Below are 19,283 nucleotides of genomic sequence, written 5' to 3' on the forward strand. Positions count from 1 at the left end.
TTAACTGCAAAATGATCTAGGAAGACAAAAAGCAGCACTAATATAAATTAAATACTTAAAAAGTGATTATTAATTCAAATATGCTTAATTAGACTGATGTTCAATATGTTTCAAAAGCTTCAATGTGTACAAAGTATTTTATATTGAAAGATATTTAATTTGAAAAACATAAAAAAGCATGTATTAAATACATTTCTGTTTATATAGAAGCAAATAATACATTCAGTTTGATTGAATCAATATTGTAAAACGTTTATCTACTAAAATGCTTATCAATTCTATTAACTATTACCTAACTTTAACTGTAGAATCCTCATTTGTAAATAATTTGCAAACAGTGTATAAAACTTGCTAATGATTTAATATACATATTATTGAATATCGCTATTTATGGGAGATTTGTGCTAACATGCTTTTGTATAAATATAAGTGAACATTTTATTAAGTTATTTATTTTTGCTGTTTGTGAAAAATATAAACATAAAAAGAAATATTTATTAAAATATCAAGTAGCCTTCAATTATTTTTTACAGTAGTATTTCATTTATACTATTGTATCCTTCTTTTCCTTGTGTGTACTTCTAAATTACAATACATAAAATATAATACAATGATATAAAATTGTAATATTGTAATTTTTGAATTACAGCAATAAATAAATCCAACCTACATCTATAAAATTTATGATATGAAATTGTTATATTTTCGAAAAGAAATGTTTGTCAATCTAAAGACAACAATATTATTGCGAAGCTGTTAAAACTGATTTAATTAGTTATATGCAGTTGTATAATTAAATAAATAAATGTACATAGTCGTATAAAGTACAAAGATGTAGGTTAAGCTGTTAAGTGTAACATATGATGATGATAATCAATTTTATTTTATTTTATTATAAATTACTAAAGTTATTTGTATAATCACAATTTATTAAAAGACATCATATCTTGTAAACTGGAACTTCATCTTCAAAATATAAAGTAAAATTATATCATCGGCTGAATATGAGTTGAATATTATATAACTTTTCGAAATTCTTAACATATATTTCACTATACTTATCCATTTTTTGGTAGAGTTATTTTATTAAATAAATAATATTATAAACAGAAAACAGCACATACGACTATGAATTATTTTCATAATAATTTATTTAGAATTTATTGTATCAATGTACTATATCATATATCATTTACTATACTTAACAATAAACTTAAATATAAGAACAATGGTATAGAGTAATATTTTTCAAAAAATACAGATAGAATTGAATCTAAGACTGGATTTTAGTACGTAATTGATCTAATCCTGGTTTGTAGTTATTTATATTTGCCGCGTTGACAGGACAAAAGGTAGCATCGAGTGTGCTATCTAAAAGACGTTGAAAATTTCGTGACTTGTATGAATTGTATGCAGAACAGACAGACAGGCAGTAGAACAGTGTGGTTTGTCGCCATTTTGTTTATTTTCGCGTAAAAGAGGTCTGAAAGACTATCATCGAAGCAGATCGTCCTGCTTCGTCCGTGAAAAGATCAGCTGAGTGTATCAGTGATCAGGTTAAAAAGCTGGAAACACTGTACGAAAGATTTGGTTGTAAAGGTGATCGTTGCCAGAGGCTGGATGAAATAGTAAGATCGAAATATAGTAGATTGGTGGTTTGCAAGAAGTACGTAAGTTTGACGATTAGTAGCGCGCCGGTCCCGCGGTGCGGAAACCGTTCCTCGGATCGGTCGAGAAAGAGCGAGGTGGTACAAAGTGAAAAGTGCGAGGAAGATAGGTTCGAGAATAAGGAGAGAAATAGTGGCGACAAGAGCAGAGACAACGTAGAAATTACGAGGATATCTCGCAAGGGTGGAATATATGCTGTGGGCGTCCCCCGAAAAAGCGGGGGCACTTGAGAGCTGCAGAAATTGGTCTCATCGCAAGTAAATATCAACCATCGTCGAGTGGCAAAAAGACGTCGTTCTCGAGTCGTAGTAGTGACGCGAGCCCGGTTGCGATTGGAATCGAACAACTAAATCAGCAACATTCGCTCGAGCAAAAATCTTCCGTCCCTGACGAGAATAATCAGCCCGTCGAACGACAACAGTCCATTTTTACTCGAAACTCGTCTGCAGTTGCATCAGTTAAATTAACTTCAGAAGTAACCTCGACGGCGGAAGCCGCCTCCGAGGTTCCCGGCGCAATCAAGACGACCATCAATATCGGCATTGCGATGAACCACGTTAACGATCAGGAAAATCTTAAACAGCTCAACCTGGCACCGGTTCAGGTCAATGAAGTCGAAGAAATGGATACACAAGAAGGAGGTACGCGTTACCCTCATCTGTTTCATTTCATTGAGATTTTTCTAGTTTTTTCTATTAGTTTCATATGTTTTGATTTTTGCTTTGAAGGTTATGGGAAATTATTTCGAACTTTATACGTTGATACGAACATTTTACAGTGAACTTTCTTTACGTATGTACGTATTTTAGTCAAAAATAGCGTTAATTAAAATATAAGATAAAAATTATGTTGGTTTTAGAGTTAAAAATATATGACATATTTATATGATTTCGATAATTTGTGTTATATTATGCTACATTTGGGATAGTTTTGATTCTATACTACTTGATTGGTTTGTTGCATAGTCATGCAGTTTATATATTCAAAAAGAATTAAAATCTATGTGTTTATTAAAATTTTCATTATAGAAAATATAGTAATGGGATATGTATTTAATATATATGTATAATACGTAACACACACACATGCGCGCGCGCCAATATAGTATGTATGTTGTATATAATCACGCAAATTATATTAACTTGACAAAGAAAAGTAAGATTCTAAATATATTTTAAATGTACTGTTATTTTTTGTTTCTCTACATATCTATATAAATACTTTAAACACTTAATGTTAAGTTAGTGAATGTATATACTCTTTTTAACAACTTATAAATATATGGTTATAAGCAGACCTTCATTTGATGAAAACATTCATTTGTTTTCTAATTATGACACAATGACTGGAATTTGATACAGCATTTTTCATCAAGTTTTATGTGTATAAATTACTACATGGATATTTCTGTAAATCACTTTTTTAAGTTTATTATAAAACATTAAGTAAATTTTTTACTTTTATATATTAGTATTGTGGATAATCTACAATTCAAACAGCTCAAATATACAACATTCCTTTGGTACTGTTTATAAAATACAAAAATACTGTCAAAAATTTATATATTATATACAAAACAGCGCATAATTCATTGTAAAATGTAATGTTATCCATCTAATTTATTGCTAAAATTATGAAAGCTTTTTTCAAAAAGCAGCTTTTAAAAATTTTGCAGTAATAGATGTCTTAACCTTCTAGAAACACCAAATGATGGTGGAGGAGATGGTAATGATACTAGTCCTATGAACGGAGAATCAGAATTAGCTTGTATAGTTCAAGATCAAGAAATGGAGGAAGGTAGGAGAAAAATATTAAAAAAAAATTTATTTTATTGATACCACCTTTCTTACAAATTAAACACAATATTAGCATTAAAATCTTAATAAAAGGCATAAATGTTTGCTAACAGTGACAGCTTACTTAAATTTTATTAGTAATTAAATTCGATTAGCAATTAAAGGGAACTTAAAAATTGGTATATAGATACATATATTAAAAGTTGTTATAAAAGTTATAATAAGTTATGATGAGTAAGAATATTATAATGAGATGTAATCTAATGTTACAATTATAGAAATTTAAATGCATATCATTAATTATAAATCTCAATATCTTTTTATTTAGATGAAGCAAGATCAGAGGCAACATTTCGTTATACAGTGGAAAATCTTTCTAAAATGAAAGAAACCCAGTTGTCACCTCCATGTTACGTTCGTAATTTACCATGGAAAATAATGATAATGCCAAGGTCAAGTCAGACACAAGATAGAGCTCCTCAGAAATCTCTTGGTTTTTTTCTGCAATGTAATGGAGAAAGTGAATCATCGTGGAGTTGTTATGCAGTTGCAGATCTTCGATTACTTTCTTGTAAGGAAGGACAGGAACCATTTAGTAGAAGTTAGTATATATTTTCATATACTAATATTTTATTTTTACAGAAGATTGTTTTGTTTCATTTAATTTTTAATTTAGTTAATATTATGATTCTGTATTCTTATTTTAGAAATTCAACATCTCTTCTATAGTAAAGAAAATGATTGGGGATTTAGTCATTTTATGACATGGCAGGATGTCCTGGATCCTGATAAAGGTTTTATTAAAGATGATTCTATTACACTTGAGGTTAGTGTGATATTAGATTTTTTAAATCAAAGAGTAATAAAGAAATATTTTGTTTAATTTGATGTAAAAATTTATAGTTATTCATTACTTTTATTTTAGGCTATCTTCAATCAAAAATTTTAAAAAATTTCCAATTTTCTGGTTATGTTATAATTTAATTCTCTGAGGAGGTTTATGAAATATTATATAAATATTAAGTTTCAATCCACTTGTTTCATAAATATTTTCTGTAAACATACAGGTTTATAGCTATTTTTATAACATTAATTTTTTTAAATAGGTTCATGTTATGGCTGATGCTCCACATGGTGTCAGCTGGGATAGTAAAAAGCATACAGGATTTGTAGGCTTAAAAAATCAAGGTGCTACATGCTATATGAATTCTTTACTTCAAACTTTGTATTTTACGAATCAGGTAGGTTAATAAATTCATTTCGAGTATTTCAAAACTTAAATATTAACTATAATTGTCATTTGTATGAGTATGTGTTGTGTATATTATGTTAATACAAATTTCTAAAGAAACATTGATAGTAATGGATATTATGAAATTATCAGATTAACAGAAGTAAAATAAATTTTGTTGTATTTTTTAAACTAAAAACTAATTAATATTCTTTACTTTCTAGATCTTAAACTTTTTGTGATTGTAGTATAAATATTTAGGTATTTATCCTTTATGTTTCTAGTTACGTAAAGCAGTTTACAAAATGCCAACAGAAAGTGATGATTCTAGCAAAAGTGTTGCTTTGGCTTTACAAAGGGTATTTCATGAATTACAGTTCTCTGATAAGCCAGTAGGTACAAAAAAATTAACCAAAAGCTTTGGTTGGGAAACATTGGATTCATTCATGCAACATGATGTACAAGAATTTTTACGAGTGGTAAGGAATTAATGTACTTACTATTATTTATAAAATCCTTAACAATAATCTGTAGTATTTTAAGCTTTATTTATCAATGATAAGAGTTTTTCTTTACTAATAATTGCTTTAGCTTTTAGACAAGTTGGAAAGTAAAATGAAAGGTACATGTGTAGAGGGTACAGTGCCAAAATTATTTGAAGGAAAAATGGTCTCATTTATCAAATGTAAAAATATTGATTACAAATCAACTAGAGTTGAAACTTTCTATGATATACAGTTAAATATAAAAGGGAAGAAAAATAGTAAGTATACGAAGAAATATTTCTTATTAATTACATAAAAATTTCATGTTTTGCGTATTATTTATAAAATTTTATATTATGTAAAAATTAACTTTAGTTTATGAGTCTTTTAATGATTATGTGAGTACTGAAAGTCTGGATGGTGATAATAAATATGATGCGGGAGAGAATGGATTACAAGAGGCAGAAAAGGGTGTTATCTTTTCATCATTTCCACCAGTGTTGCATTTACATTTAATGCGATTTCAATATGATCCAGTTACAGATTGTTCTGTAAAATTTAATGATAGGTAAGAAACAACAAAAAAATTATAATCTTAATACATAGAATCTATTTTTTCATAATATTTGCAATCTTTATGTCTATATATATTAAATTTCATTAAGGTTTGAATTCTATGAAAAAATAAGCCTTGGCAAATATTTACAAAATAAAGAAGCAACAAGTGCAGATTATACATTGCATGCAGTCTTAGTACACAGTGGGGATAATCATGGTGGGCATTATGTTGTATTTATCAATCCAGCTGGTGATGGAAAAGTATGTGCATTTTTTATTCTAATTATTTTATTCTAATTTAGTTAGAAATAATTATGTATTTCTTTTAAACATAATGTCATTCTCTATTTAAATAATTTTAAATAATTATATGCAAATATCATTGATTGTGTATACTCAATTCTGAAACAGTGGTGCAAATTCGACGATGATGTCGTCTCAAGGTGTACGAAACAAGAAGCTATTGAACACAATTATGGTGGTCAAGATGAGGATATGTCTATAGCTGTCAAACATTGTACGAACGCCTATATGTTGGTGTACATAAGGGACTCTGAGCTGGAAAACGTCCTACAAGAAGTCAAGGAAGAGGATATACCTCAAGAGGTCAGAAACGTCCTACAAAGAGAGCTTTCCCAGGAGTTGAGCGACCATGAACGTGACAAAGACGCGACTGACTCAATCAAAGACTCACATACAGAGACTACGACTCTTCGTCCGTGCACGCAAAATTCTCGAAATCCAAATCTCTATATTCATGATTTTTGAAGAGATGGAAAGAGTTGGAAATTGGTTGAATTCTTTTCCAATAAAACTTCCCATTTCTTAAATATGTCTTGAGCTAATTAGCTCATAACATATAAAATCATCAAATTCATAAAACATTACATCAAGTTATATACAAGGATGAAATAAGTTTAATAACATAGGAACGTATTTGAATAGATTCAATATTTTGGATATGTGAATTAATCAGAAAATAATATCTACAAATTAAATTTAATAAATTAATATTTTTTTTAGCACCTATACATACATATATATATTTTCAAATATTTGTTATAAAATTTCTCTTAATATTTTTTAATAACCAGAAATTTATAGCGTTATCAGCTACAGGCTGTTATATCACCAAATGTTGATATTGTATACATTGTGTCCATTTTCAGATACAGCATGTTGTATGTAATATGTCACTCTTATGTGACTTAAAAGTGTTACGCGCGCATTACTTTGCTGATATTTATTACATATTTAAAAAAGAAAGGAGAAAAGAAAATATTTCATTACATTATATTGAATTGATGTCTATATACAAAGATATTTGGTTTGAAAATGACAGTTAATCAATATAAAATGTTGTATTACAGTTATCTAATATGTATATTATCAAAAGATTTTTATTAGTTAATGTTATATAGAGATTTGTTTTATTCAAATGAACGTATTTTAATCTTTTTGACAGAGGATTTTTTTGTATGGACGATTGAGTCATGTAAAAATTAGATCTTTGTTGATTCTTTTAATTTATTTTTCTCGTTACTTAAAAATTTTATATTAATTATATATTAGTTGATTAAAGGTTAAACAGCTATAATTAATGTACGCGTTGCACTTCAGGTACTATACAAAAATTGAAATCGGGTTGACATAAAATCTGATTATTAGGCTATTATCATGGTGAGCCTTAGAATCAGTTTGAAATGTTTATTGTAATAAATATTGTATGATATTATACCTAAAAAAAATAATTGTATTGTAGTATTCTAAAGCTTTGGGTAACAAATGCACAGACATATCGCAGAATAGGTTGAAATGTGTGAATAATTATAACAAAAGTACAGGCAAGAAAGACTTATTAGTTAATAGAGTGAGATAATTATTCAAAATCTGATTTAAAATAATGAGTTCTAACTCATGAAATAGATAATGCTGTGGGAAAAAGAGAAAATGAACAATAAGTAGGATTTATTAATGTCTGCTACTTCCTTAATACGTCTTCTAAGGTGTATTTGTTATTTAATGAAGATCGTTTAGTGAGTGAGGTGAAATGTGATTTATATTATTAAATCTATGATTTTCACGAATTAACACTTTGAATCAACGTTAATAATAAAATTAGGATATTGAACCTTGTAATAAGGTCTGAATCAATTAATCGAGTCGTTAATTCATTAAATTTTGTCAATGTTCATAGTCAGTATGACCATCAACAGATGCTATCTATTTATTTGTTGTTACGTATTAATAAATAGAAAAAATTCAATGCCTCATGAACAAAGTGAATATTTCATAATAACTATAAAATACCTATATATATATATATATAATATATATAATATATATATATATATATATATATTACTCTTTATCTTAGACATAAAATGAATGAAAAAATATAGAATAAACTGTTGAATACTAGAGAATTTCAAACACTAAAAATCATATTAGTTAATTTGTTACCATTTTTACTTTTTATTTGTTAAAAATGTAGCTGTATTATTATTTAAAACATCCGCATGACAGTAATTCAATATGTAAAGCATCTCCACACTACTATAGTTATACATTACATTCTTTTTATTATTTAGCATAAATGATGGTCATGTATTTTTATAAATATTCATAGCACACAGGTATGATAGTCTAAGATCTGCAAATATCAATTATTAACATTGTATGATTCTTGATTTCAAAGAAATATATAATATAACATTGTGTTTTATATTTTAATCAAAATATAGTAGACAAAACGAAGATAATAAGAAATTTATTTTATAGAACTATGAAACAAAAATTTAGTACATTTCATAAATCATTATTTAGTTATTTAAAACATCATCCCTGTGTAAAAATTTATTAGTATTTTATGTATTTTATATACTTTCTAATTGTTTGCATTAATTTGAAGTACGTTACATGAAACCATCATTTACAGCTGAATAATTTTCATTGTGTAATTGTTTGACTTAGTAGTCTGTATTGCGGCAGATGAACAAAATTAAAATTATATAAAGGACAAAACAAAATTCATTCTTTTGATGTTTCGAATACTATTTGTTCTCGAATCTCAAAAGCATGATACTAGCACACTGCTTTTCTAAAAGTTTAAATTTTAGAAGACAGATGAGGAAAAATTACCAATGAGATGAATTTAGTACATATATGGATAATTTTAATTTTGTTGGTCTAGCTGGTGGAGAGGCTGCAAGAGGAGAAGAGGCTGGAACAAATACGAAGAAAGGAAAGAACAGAAGCATACTTGTATATAACCGTCAACGTCCTTCTTGAGGATAATTTTGACGGTCACCAAGGGAATGACTTATATGATCCAGAGCATGCTTTGTATCGTGTATTTCGCGTACGTAAGCAGTGTACCTTGCACGAGTTTCTCGAATTGCTGAGTGATAGCTTGGTAAGTGTTGACAAATTTTTCATGCTATTACTCTCATCATATTGTATTAAAATATGCTACTATCGATATTTTATTTTATCGATATTTTTAATTATTTGATATTGAAATATTGGTGTGACTTCATAATATGTGCTACTAATTGGTTATATATTATATTATTGTGATCATCTACGAACACGGTAGGTGATTAAAAAAATTGTACTTAGAAGTGAAACAACTATTTTATCAAATAGAAGAATATAGAATCTAAATAATTAATTTTATGGGATTTTTTCCTACAGAAATATCCAATAGAACAAATTCGTTTGTGGCCGTTGAATGTGCGTTCAAACCAGACTTGTAGACCAATGCCAATTGAATTAGAAAATGACCTACAAAAATCCATTTACCAATGCGCAGAGAACCCAAATGTTTGGAACGTGTTTGTTGAACTTGTTCCTCCAGATTCTGATCTAACAGCATTGCCACCTTTCGATAAAGACACCGATGTTCTGCTATTTTTTAAATTATACGATCCCAAAAATAAGAAGATTCATTACTGTGGTCATCATTATATGCCTGTCACAGCTAAAGTCCGTAAGTTTTATTTTAAATAACTTCCTTTCCTTAATTTCATTTTTTACTATAATGTTATTGTCAGAGATTAAGAAACAAATTTATATAGTATAAAATATAATAGATTTATATCTTCATAACAGTGGAAAATAATTGTTATCACGGTTTTGTGCAGAGGAACTTATACCAATCTTAAATGAAAGAGCTGGTTTCCCACCTGATACAGAATTGGCTCTTTACGAAGAAATCAAACCAAACTTGGTAGAAAAGATAGACAACTTAACAGAACCATTAGAGAAAGTCCTTGAGGAATTAATGGATGGAGATATAATTGTTTTTCAAAAAGAGGGTGACAATCAAATGTATGAGCTTCCAACATGTAGAGAATACTTCAAGTAAGTTGAGAAACATTTGTAAAATTTGATATTTATACAAATATCTTTATACAAAAATCTTTGTTATATTTCAGAGACCTATTTCATAGAGTGGAAGTTACATTTTGTGATAAAACAATTCCTAATGATACTGGTTTTACAATGGAACTTTCATTAAGAATGACATATGACCAAATGGCAAGAGCTGTGGCACAGAGACTTGGTACAGATCCTTATCTTTTGCAATTCTTTAAATGTCAAACGTAAGAATATATATAATATATAACTTTATGCAATTTTATGTACTTTTATACGTCTGTATTATATATACAAATATTTCTTATTACATTTGCAGCTACAAAGATTCACCTGGTCACCCACTAAAGTGCACATTTGAAGGTTCGTTGAAAGATTTGGTTTCTTATTGTAAACCTAAAGCAAAAAAGTTATATTATCAGCAACTTAGTATTAGAGTAAATGAACTCGAAAACAAAAAGCAGTTCAAATGTATATGGGTTGGTCCGTCTCTTAAAGAAGAGAAGGAAATTATTCTTTATCCTAACAAAAATGGAACAGTAGCAACACTGCTGGAAGAAGCTAAAAAACAAGTAGAATTATCAGAAAACGGATCTGGAAAATTAAGGATATTAGAAATTAATTCTAGTAAACTTTCGCCTGGACCAAGGGAAGATGTACCTTTAGATAATTTAAATACATCTGGCACAAAATTATACAGGATAGAAGAAATTCCAAATGATGAGTTAAATTTAGCAGAAGATGAAATGTTGGTTCCTGTTGCCCATTTCCACAAGGATATTTTTTCAACATTTGGTATTCCCTTTTTCTTTAAAATCAAACATGTAAGTGTAGTAAAATATGAAAAGATGTTTTTTCAAGTAAATATTTTAATTTTATAATTTTACATTGTTTGTATTTTCGTCGTTTATATGTTTACAGGGTGAGCCTTTCCCAAAGATGAAAGAAAGACTATTGAAGAAGTTGGGGGTACAAGAAAAAGAATTTGAAAAGGTAGGCATCCTAATCTAATTTTATTTGATATTCTATGAGAATTCATAAAAAAACTTTGAAGTTTAAGTTCGCGGTGGTGACGATGGGTAAACCACACTTTATTATGGACTCGCCAGAATACTGCATGGACCTTGCAGATTTCCGTATTCATCCAAATCAAAGTAAGTGTTCAAATAAGAAAGATACAAATAAAAAAAAATACATACACTCACACATGCATATAAATACAAACGTCAAAGTTTTGATAGAAAATATTAAAATAGGTGAAGTAGCGAATAATTTTACAGTAAAAACTTTAAATTGACGTTGATGAAAAATAAATTTTGTAGTTTATCCATTTTTAAACGCAGGCACATCGCCACTTAGGCCTTGGCTCGGCCTAGAACACGTCAACAAAGCGCCAAAGCGCTCTCGTATCAACTACCTCGAAAAGGCCATTAAAATTTACAATTAGATTTTCATCACACGAAGAAGAATGAAATTAGGCAGCCACTCATATAATTTATACGACTCTATAGTAAGAAAGCGACGTTTGACATAGGATGGTTGGAAATGCGTTTATGTATTCGGTTCTTCAACCAGGTAGTGCGCGGTTTTAATATTATGATCATGTTAACAAAAGGTAAATCTACGCTTTGTATACGATGGATTAAGAGACTGTAATGAACATGCAATGATATTTTATACATCATGGAAGTTCTCCCTTTCGAATCGACAGGGATTTTACGTAATGGCTGGATCAATCATATATACTGATGATTGATTCCACTATACTGCAACAATGGATTCTATCTGTGAAATTTGTAAATATTTTATCACTCAGTAACAGTTATTTAACAAATATTTTTGAAAGCAGTGTTTTTCACTGTTTTTACGTCTATCAAGAATTTATTTAAAAGCATGTTTTATTACTAAGTAAAAAAATGCTTTTGTGTCAAGAAACAGTAAGGTATTTATAAATATAGCGCATTAGTTTAGAAAAGTATAATTTTTTTTAAAATCTCGGTTATTTGATCCTGCCATGTAAAATCTTTGTAGCTGAATATAATGAGACCCAAAGAAACATTATGTACTGTTCTACGTGATGTAATACTTAACGCCCATTATCACAAAAGAATTGTCTACATATTCCTGTTTTATATTATATTCAGGATGTTTGAAACGCAGCCATACAATTATTTTTATAACCTTCTTCATATTTCTTTGCAAAATAGCAAAACATTAACATCTTGTTTATAGATTCGTTGCTTATTATACTTTAATTGAAGGGGAATGTAATTAAATAGTACGAAATTGTTGCATAACAAAAATTATTATAAAATATTTACAAGATAATTCATAAATAAAATTTTCGATTTGCTTTCCAAACACCCTGGATCTTTTTATGTTTGAGTATATTCTTTTTTGTGTGTGTTCTCTACATCTTTTCCTATATATTTTACTGGGATTCTATGAAATTTTGCAAATATCTAGCAGTAGACTAACATATTAATGAAGCAGTTTCAATTAAAATAACAAAAAACTGAAAAAGAATGCATCAAATATCGTGAATGTTGAATTCACTGTGCTATGAGCATAACTATATGGAATGCATTGGAAGATAAAAGTTGTTGTTTAAAAAAAAAATGTTTTCACCATTTCGTTAATTAAGCCTTTGTTTTTGTTTTATTAAACATTATTTCATAGCTTTGTTCTTTTTTTTTTTTATTCTTTGCATACACTCTACGCACGATAACTTGCCACGATGTTATTACTAGATCTCCTATTATTTATGAATCATCTTTTATTCAACATTTCCTCCTCTCTTAACTGTGATTATAGTCTTTCTTCGAAACGTTTAAATCCATGGCTCCACAATACCTAAGAATGTTACTAAATGTTGAAAAAAGATGGAGCAATTTATTCAATTTATTTAATAAATAAATCTTTTTCTAAGAGAGTAGTTTGTTGCAATTATTAAAAAATAAAGAAAGGAAAGAGTTTTAAACTTTAAAAGAACTCTTTAAATAGGTCAAGTTAATGATTTTAATTCGAGCTAATTAGCTGTTAGTCTATTAGAATAATAAATTGCTGCAGCTCAATTGGAGCGGTAATTTATATCGATTGAGTATATAATTTAAAGAAATACGTCAAATGTAGCTCTTACAATGAGTATGTATTATTCATGATGTCACATGTTTTCTAGAGCGTATTTCAACATCGACGAATAATTACTATGAATCGATAATACATAAGAAATTTATGCGATGTGCAGTAATATTTACGAAGACTGGACATGCTAATTGTGAAGATTGCAATATTTTGTAAACCTAAACGTGATTGTACAGCTAGTTTGACTAACTACAGCCGTAATTTTAATCATGTATATGCTTGCAAATGTTTCGTTATAAATATGCAACTTGCAGTCGCTTATCTTTGTTTTCGAAAATAATTTTAATATGTGTTCTGTTAAAAAATATAGACAGAAATTCTTAAATAACACATTTCATTACGTGATTTTGAAATGAACTTTCTTTGTTCTCTTTTTCTTTTTATTTCTTTTTCAATTAATAAGATTATTAGAATCATGTAAAGATAAGACACTAAAAGGAAGTACATATTTTTTAAACATTAGAAAAATTGAAAATTTCATTTTTCTTTTAATTAAATTATATACAAAACCTTAACGTTTTATTTTTTGTAACAATATTAGTATTCATAACTGGTTTTCCTGACAAAAGTAAAGCGAAAGTTTTGATCAAAGGATGTCATGAATAGAGCATATGTATTTACCTGGAAACATATGTATTCATTATGAAAATATAAATTACACATTTTATTAAATATAGATATCAATTCCGTATATTAGTTGTATACATATACATTTTATTGTTATGTTCCTCAATGAATACTAACAATAACAATGATTTTAAAGTTGGAGATAGTATGAATATCACTTATGACGATGTTAATAGTATCTATGTATTTTTTGCACTAAATCATATGAAAGTTATATTTGAAAAGAATTATTTAAGTTATTGTATTATAATAAAAAAGAGAAAAGCAAACGAAAAAAAATATCAAATTTACATGTAACAAATAATCCGCGAAAATATGCACTTCTGAAATATAATATAATGCTTGTAATTAATTGTAATGCTGTTTCTGTTTTTGTACAGCTAATATTGTAGCAGCTGCTCAATTGTGATTGTAAAGTTCATCAATAATTTTTCACTAATTTTTTTCTAAGCAAATAAAAAGCAAAATACACACAATAAACGAGACTATACAGAATGCATAAACAAGATAATAAATAAGAAAAAGAACATTTTATGAATTTATTTGATTATCTTCACATGATTTCAGTGTGACATATTTCAATTCGTTTTTCTTCGTACGTTTACTTTAATATTATTTTCTTTTTAAGGATTGAGATAATATTTATATTAGAACAATGTTATTGTTCAACATTATATTAACTTATTTAAAATTATATAATGATACTAGTACGAAATACTTGATTAAAAAATTACATTACAAGAAAAATTCATTGTTGAGATAAAATATTGGATATAAATATTGTATATAATTAAACTGTTTTCCTTTTTAAAAGTGGTATTAAATTTAGCAGATAGGTTAATAGTAACATTAATGTATAATGCAGATATTTTCTATCATTTCATGATTCAATATTATCAATATCTTCTTCAAATACCCTTTAATTCTTTTAACATACAAATTTAAAATAAACTTAAAAAATTTCTGGATTAATATTATGGATAAATATTTCTGGATTACTTTTTATTATTATTATTTTTACTTTTAATTATTTTAATAGTAAAAAAAATGACAAAAGAAGAAACATTTTATTTGTCTTTAAATGGCATTTGTCAATCAATAGTACTTTGTGTTACTTTAGTGGACTGAGGACAAATATTATCAAATCGTATTGAATAAAAATACGACTTTTACTTAGCATATGATGATTTATATATAACGAAATTTAATTTTTCTTCAATTACCGGAAATTTCCAGGGATGCTAAATATTAAAATGCCAATAATAAATAACAAAAAGAAGCAAAATAAAAAGTGCTGTGTGCGAGTATAAAATTGTTATGATAATCTGTTTATCACGACAAGAAATTAACTTGTAAACATTTTTTTGGAATGAACATATAATTAACGAGTAATTATTACAAAGTACATATATACAAGTGTATTATAATCTCTTTAAATAAATTGTTAAATTTTCAAATGTTTGCCTTTTTAATTATGCAACCATTTTCATGTTTATAATGCTTATCCAATTACGAAATGGTAATTACGTAAATGTTTGTACCTTAGAAATTTCATCATAATTGTAACAACATTAATTTCCCGATGTAGTATTATTGTTCGCTAAGTTATCATTAAAGATCAGAAAGAACAATCAATCTAACGAAAATATTTAAAGTTTTTGTAATATGATAAAAAAAGAACGTTTAAACGGTTCTGATAAAAGTGTGGAGTGCATTGGTCGCTAAGAAATGTGATATATACGCTATAGACTTGCGTGTATTCGAAGAAAGTAAGTATGTCGACAGTGAATTATAAACTTTCAAAGCAGTATTGCTCATAGTGAAACTGTAAAATCTGTTATCATTATTTCTTATTAGAAAAACATTTAAAGCATGTACTAAGTTGCATTGCAATTCAGTGAAATATTTCGAACTGAATAATTATAAAGTGAAGTTAAATGGTCGAAGAATTTTAATTAAACTGGTACAACAAGGAAGTGTCTAGGTCTATTATATCCTTTATAAAGAAAGGTCAACAACAAGAAACTTTTTTAATCGCTTATAACAGTTATTAAAATATTTCAATTTGATAATTACAATCAATTTCGATTGTTCTAAAAAAATGTTTAAAATATTTTATTGAATTACAAAAAAAATTCGCTTTCTATTATATTAAATTTATACTACATCTCGTATTACTACGTATTCGATTTCTTTATAAATTAGTAATAAACAGGAATCTTATTTTTTGAAACATATATCTTCATGTAATAATATGACACTTTTTATTTGAAAGTTGTATATTTTATTGAGGAACAATTTTAGATTGCCATATAAATTAACAATTTCAAATATTTTTTATTATTACAAATCATTTAAATCACTTCTCATAGTTGAACAAAACGATTACACTTAAAAACTACGCGCGTGTACATTACATATATCAACGGTTGAGCCGTTGAAGTTGAAGTCCTATGCAATTTTTAGGTTAAAGAATACAACTACGCGAAATGCTAAATGCGTCAGTTACAATAAATATGAATAATTTAAGAAATTTCTAATCACCTTGTATATTTCATGAACTTTTGTATATATATGATTTAAGAAACTATTTGTTATAACAATGAATTGGGCGAATTTAAATCGTTACGGTTTTCGATTGGCTGACAATCTGTTAATCAGCCGTACGCAGCATATAAAAGATCGTGTTCTTCAAGGATTATCAGAAGTCTTCCAAGATTCAAATCCTAACGTGCATTTTTCAACCACGTGTCGTACACCTAAACTCGTGAGTGATTGTAAAAGTTATTTCTCATTATAATTAATCTTTGTTTGTACAATCAGTAGTAATAATGCTACTTTTTTGCATAAATAATATTTTATGCAGTCTTTTTTATAATTATCTTATATATATAAAATTTTTTTATAATTATTTATAATTATCGCTGTATATTATATTCAATTTATTATTTTATTATTTGCATAATAATTAAATAAGTTGTATAAAAATGTTTATATATTTATATATTATATTATATATTATATATTTGATTATTAATGTATAATTTCTTTGGACAATTTTTTTATTTGTTAAAATGCTTCTTAGAATCTATATTATATTTATTTAGATTTAAAAAATATTAGTCAGAGTATTGATAAGTAATAGAAATAATTGAATATAAATAAGTAATTAATAGGGAGTAGTAATCAGAGAGTCTTGTATGTAAAACATATATGCCTCTTGATAAAGAAAATCTCATTGTGTCATGCTATACACAAGGTTATCGGTAAAAACACTTTGAACTTTATCAAGATAATAAAAAGACTAATAACTAAACATTATTTTGCAATATCCCCTGCAGACTTAAGAAATAAACAAGTATATATTCAGGAAATAGTAAAGCATTACTCCAATAAATTATTTCTATTATATGAAGTAAATGATAAGTATATTGATAATATATAAAATAGATACTAAAAAACTTTGAATTTTTAATTACATAGCACATGCCTGAAATAATTTATAAGAATGTCTGGGAAACAGACCCAGAACTTTTTGAATTAATGAAAAAGGAAAAAAAGAGGCAAGAGTCTGGTCTTGAAATGATTGCTAGTGAAAATTTTACATCTCTCAGTGTTTTGCAATGTTTGAGTTCTTGTCTTCACAATAAATATAGTGAAGGCCTTCCTGGTCAGAGGTATGTTTCTTATAACTTACAATTATCATTATCTCTTAAGGTATTTATATGTTTATCAATTGTTAAAACTGCCCTTATATATTTAGATATTATGGAGGAAATGAATACATTGATGAAATTGAATTGTTGGCACAAAAACGTGCTTTGGAAGCATTTGATTTAAATCCTGAAGAATGGGGTTGTAATGTACAACCATATTCAGGAAGTCCAGCTAATTTTGCAGTCTACACAGGTTTAATTGAGCCTCATGGTCGTATAATGGGTTTAGATCTTCCTGATGGAGGACATCTTACACATGGTACCACATAAAATTTTCATACTAAAACATTATAAGTTATGCTATTATAGATGTTAAACTTTTTTGTTTCAATCTTCTAGGTTTTTTTTCTGCAACTAAAAAGGTTTCTGCAACATCAATATTTTTTGAATCAATGCCATACAAAGTTAGTCTTGATACTGGTTTAATTGACTATGATAAGTTAGCTCAGGAAGCAAGTTTATTTAAGCCTAAAATTATAATAGCAGGTGTTTCCTGTTATAGTAGATGCTTAAACTACAAGCGATTCAGGGAAATAGCAGATGAGAATAATGCTTATTTATTTAGTGACATGGCTCATGTATCAGGATTAGTTGCAGCTAAATTAATTCCTAGTCCATTCGAATATAGTGATGTTGTATCTACTACAACTCATAAGACTTTAAGGTAATTGTTAGCAAATATTGCTTATTGGTAAATAGCTTCTCATTTCCTTATCAAAGAACATTTCTTTGTTTATCATTACTAGAGGACCTCGTGCTGGTGTTATATTTTTTCGTAAAGGAGTCAGAAAAATTGGAAAAGATGGTCAACAAATTATGTATGATTTGGAAGATAAAATTAATCAGGCTGTATTCCCAGGACTACAAGGTGGACCTCACAATCATGCAATTGCAGGCATAGCTACAACAATGAAACAAGTTAAATCACCAGAATTTCTTCAGTATCAGAAACAAATTATAGCTAATGCAAAGAGACTATGTTCAAGACTTCAGGAGCATGGCTATAAAATCAGTACAGGTGGAACTGATGTTCATATGTTTCTTGTAGATTTACGAAATAAAGGCATTACAGGAGCTAAAGCAGAAAAGATTTTGGAGAGTATCTCCATAGCTTGCAATAAAAACACAGTGCCTGGTGATAAAAGTGCATTGAATTGCAGTGGTATCAGACTTGGTACACCTGCATTAACCACTCGTGGTTTAGTTGAAAAAGATATTGATAAAGTTGTTGATTTTATACACAGAGGTGCTTATGTTTTAAAATAATATCTTAAAATAGAATTGAATATATTAAAAGTGTACAAAAAATATTCTTTGATTCTAATTTCTTTTAGGGCTATTACTTGCTAAGGAAGTGTCTAACATTTCTGGTCCTAAACTTATTGACTATAAAAGGATATTGAATACCGATGTCAACATAAAGGCAAAGGTTACAGCTTTAAGAGAAGAAGTTGAAACATTTTCTAGGCAATTTCCTATTCCCGGTTTTGAAGAATATTGATGGTATAATCTTGTTATGACATTATAAATATTTACTTACATAACTTTTTGTATTGCATTCATTTTTTATTAATTTTGTAAAAAAGAATAAAATATGTTTAAAAGAATTATGTTTGTAATTATTCATAAGAAACATAAATATATACATATATGAATTCTGTGTGAAATATGTATTTAT

At 27.6% G+C, this 19,283-nt stretch overlaps 2 protein-coding genes across 6 annotated transcripts; both read left to right on the top strand.

The window, feature by feature from the left end:
* The first annotated feature begins 1,802 nt into the window (after positions 1-1,802).
* Positions 1,803-13,955, top strand: Usp7 (Ubiquitin-specific protease 7). Of its 4 annotated transcripts, none has more exons than XM_069109967.1 (18): positions 1,803-2,309; positions 3,367-3,465; positions 3,793-4,065; positions 4,172-4,290; positions 4,571-4,705; positions 4,980-5,174; positions 5,287-5,458; positions 5,556-5,748; positions 5,846-5,999; positions 6,150-6,344; positions 8,932-9,153; positions 9,435-9,729; positions 9,884-10,103; positions 10,178-10,345; positions 10,438-10,942; positions 11,040-11,111; positions 11,173-11,272; positions 11,441-13,955. In XM_069109967.1, the coding sequence occupies exons 1-18, from the start codon at positions 2,216-2,218 to the stop codon at positions 11,563-11,565; spliced, it is 3,336 nt and encodes a 1,111-aa protein (XP_068966068.1). In that variant the 5' UTR covers positions 1,803-2,215; the 3' UTR covers positions 11,566-13,955. The 4 variants fall into 4 exon arrangements, with proteins under 4 accessions (XP_068966068.1, XP_068966066.1, XP_068966065.1 ...); XM_069109965.1 differs by having other exon boundaries at positions 2,071-2,309; positions 11,462-13,955; XM_069109964.1 differs by having other exon boundaries at positions 2,071-2,309; positions 11,179-11,272.
* Positions 13,956-15,503: 1,548 nt separating this feature from the next.
* On the top strand, positions 15,504-19,212 carry Shmt (serine hydroxymethyl transferase). 2 transcript variants are annotated; one of them, XM_069109969.1, is made up of 7 exons: positions 15,504-15,658; positions 16,474-16,656; positions 17,373-17,566; positions 17,653-17,864; positions 17,945-18,269; positions 18,352-18,851; positions 18,940-19,212. In XM_069109969.1, exons 2-7 carry the CDS (start codon positions 16,492-16,494, stop codon positions 19,104-19,106), a joined length of 1,563 nt encoding a protein of 520 aa, XP_068966070.1. In that variant the 5' UTR covers positions 15,504-15,658; positions 16,474-16,491; the 3' UTR covers positions 19,107-19,212. The 2 variants fall into 2 exon arrangements, with proteins under 2 accessions (XP_068966070.1, XP_068966069.1); XM_069109968.1 differs by lacking the exon at positions 15,504-15,658 and having other exon boundaries at positions 16,358-16,656.
* Positions 19,213-19,283: the final 71 nt, after the last annotated feature.

Source organism: Bombus flavifrons, chromosome 3 (assembly GCF_040668555.2).
Source record: "Bombus flavifrons isolate JBK064 chromosome 3, iyBomFlav1_principal, whole genome shotgun sequence".
NCBI lineage: Eukaryota > Metazoa > Arthropoda > Insecta > Hymenoptera > Apidae > Bombus > Bombus flavifrons.

Excerpts from the sequence above, each read along its gene's own strand:
- Shmt (XM_069109969.1), top strand. The coding sequence starts at position 16,492 with ATGAATTGGGCGAATTTAAATCGTTACGGTTTTCGATTGGCTGACAAT. Across the intron at positions 16,657-17,372 it reads CGTGTCGTACACCTAAACTC|CACATGCCTGAAATAATTTA; the intron begins GTGAGTGATTGT and ends TTAATTACATAG. Across the intron at positions 18,270-18,351 it reads ACAACTCATAAGACTTTAAG|AGGACCTCGTGCTGGTGTTA; the intron begins GTAATTGTTAGC and ends TATCATTACTAG.
- Usp7 (XM_069109967.1), top strand. The coding sequence starts at position 2,216 with ATGAACCACGTTAACGATCAGGAAAATCTTAAACAGCTCAACCTGGCA. Across the intron at positions 9,154-9,434 it reads AATTGCTGAGTGATAGCTTG|AAATATCCAATAGAACAAAT; the intron begins GTAAGTGTTGAC and ends TTTTTCCTACAG. Across the intron at positions 10,943-11,039 it reads TTTTCTTTAAAATCAAACAT|GGTGAGCCTTTCCCAAAGAT; the intron begins GTAAGTGTAGTA and ends ATATGTTTACAG.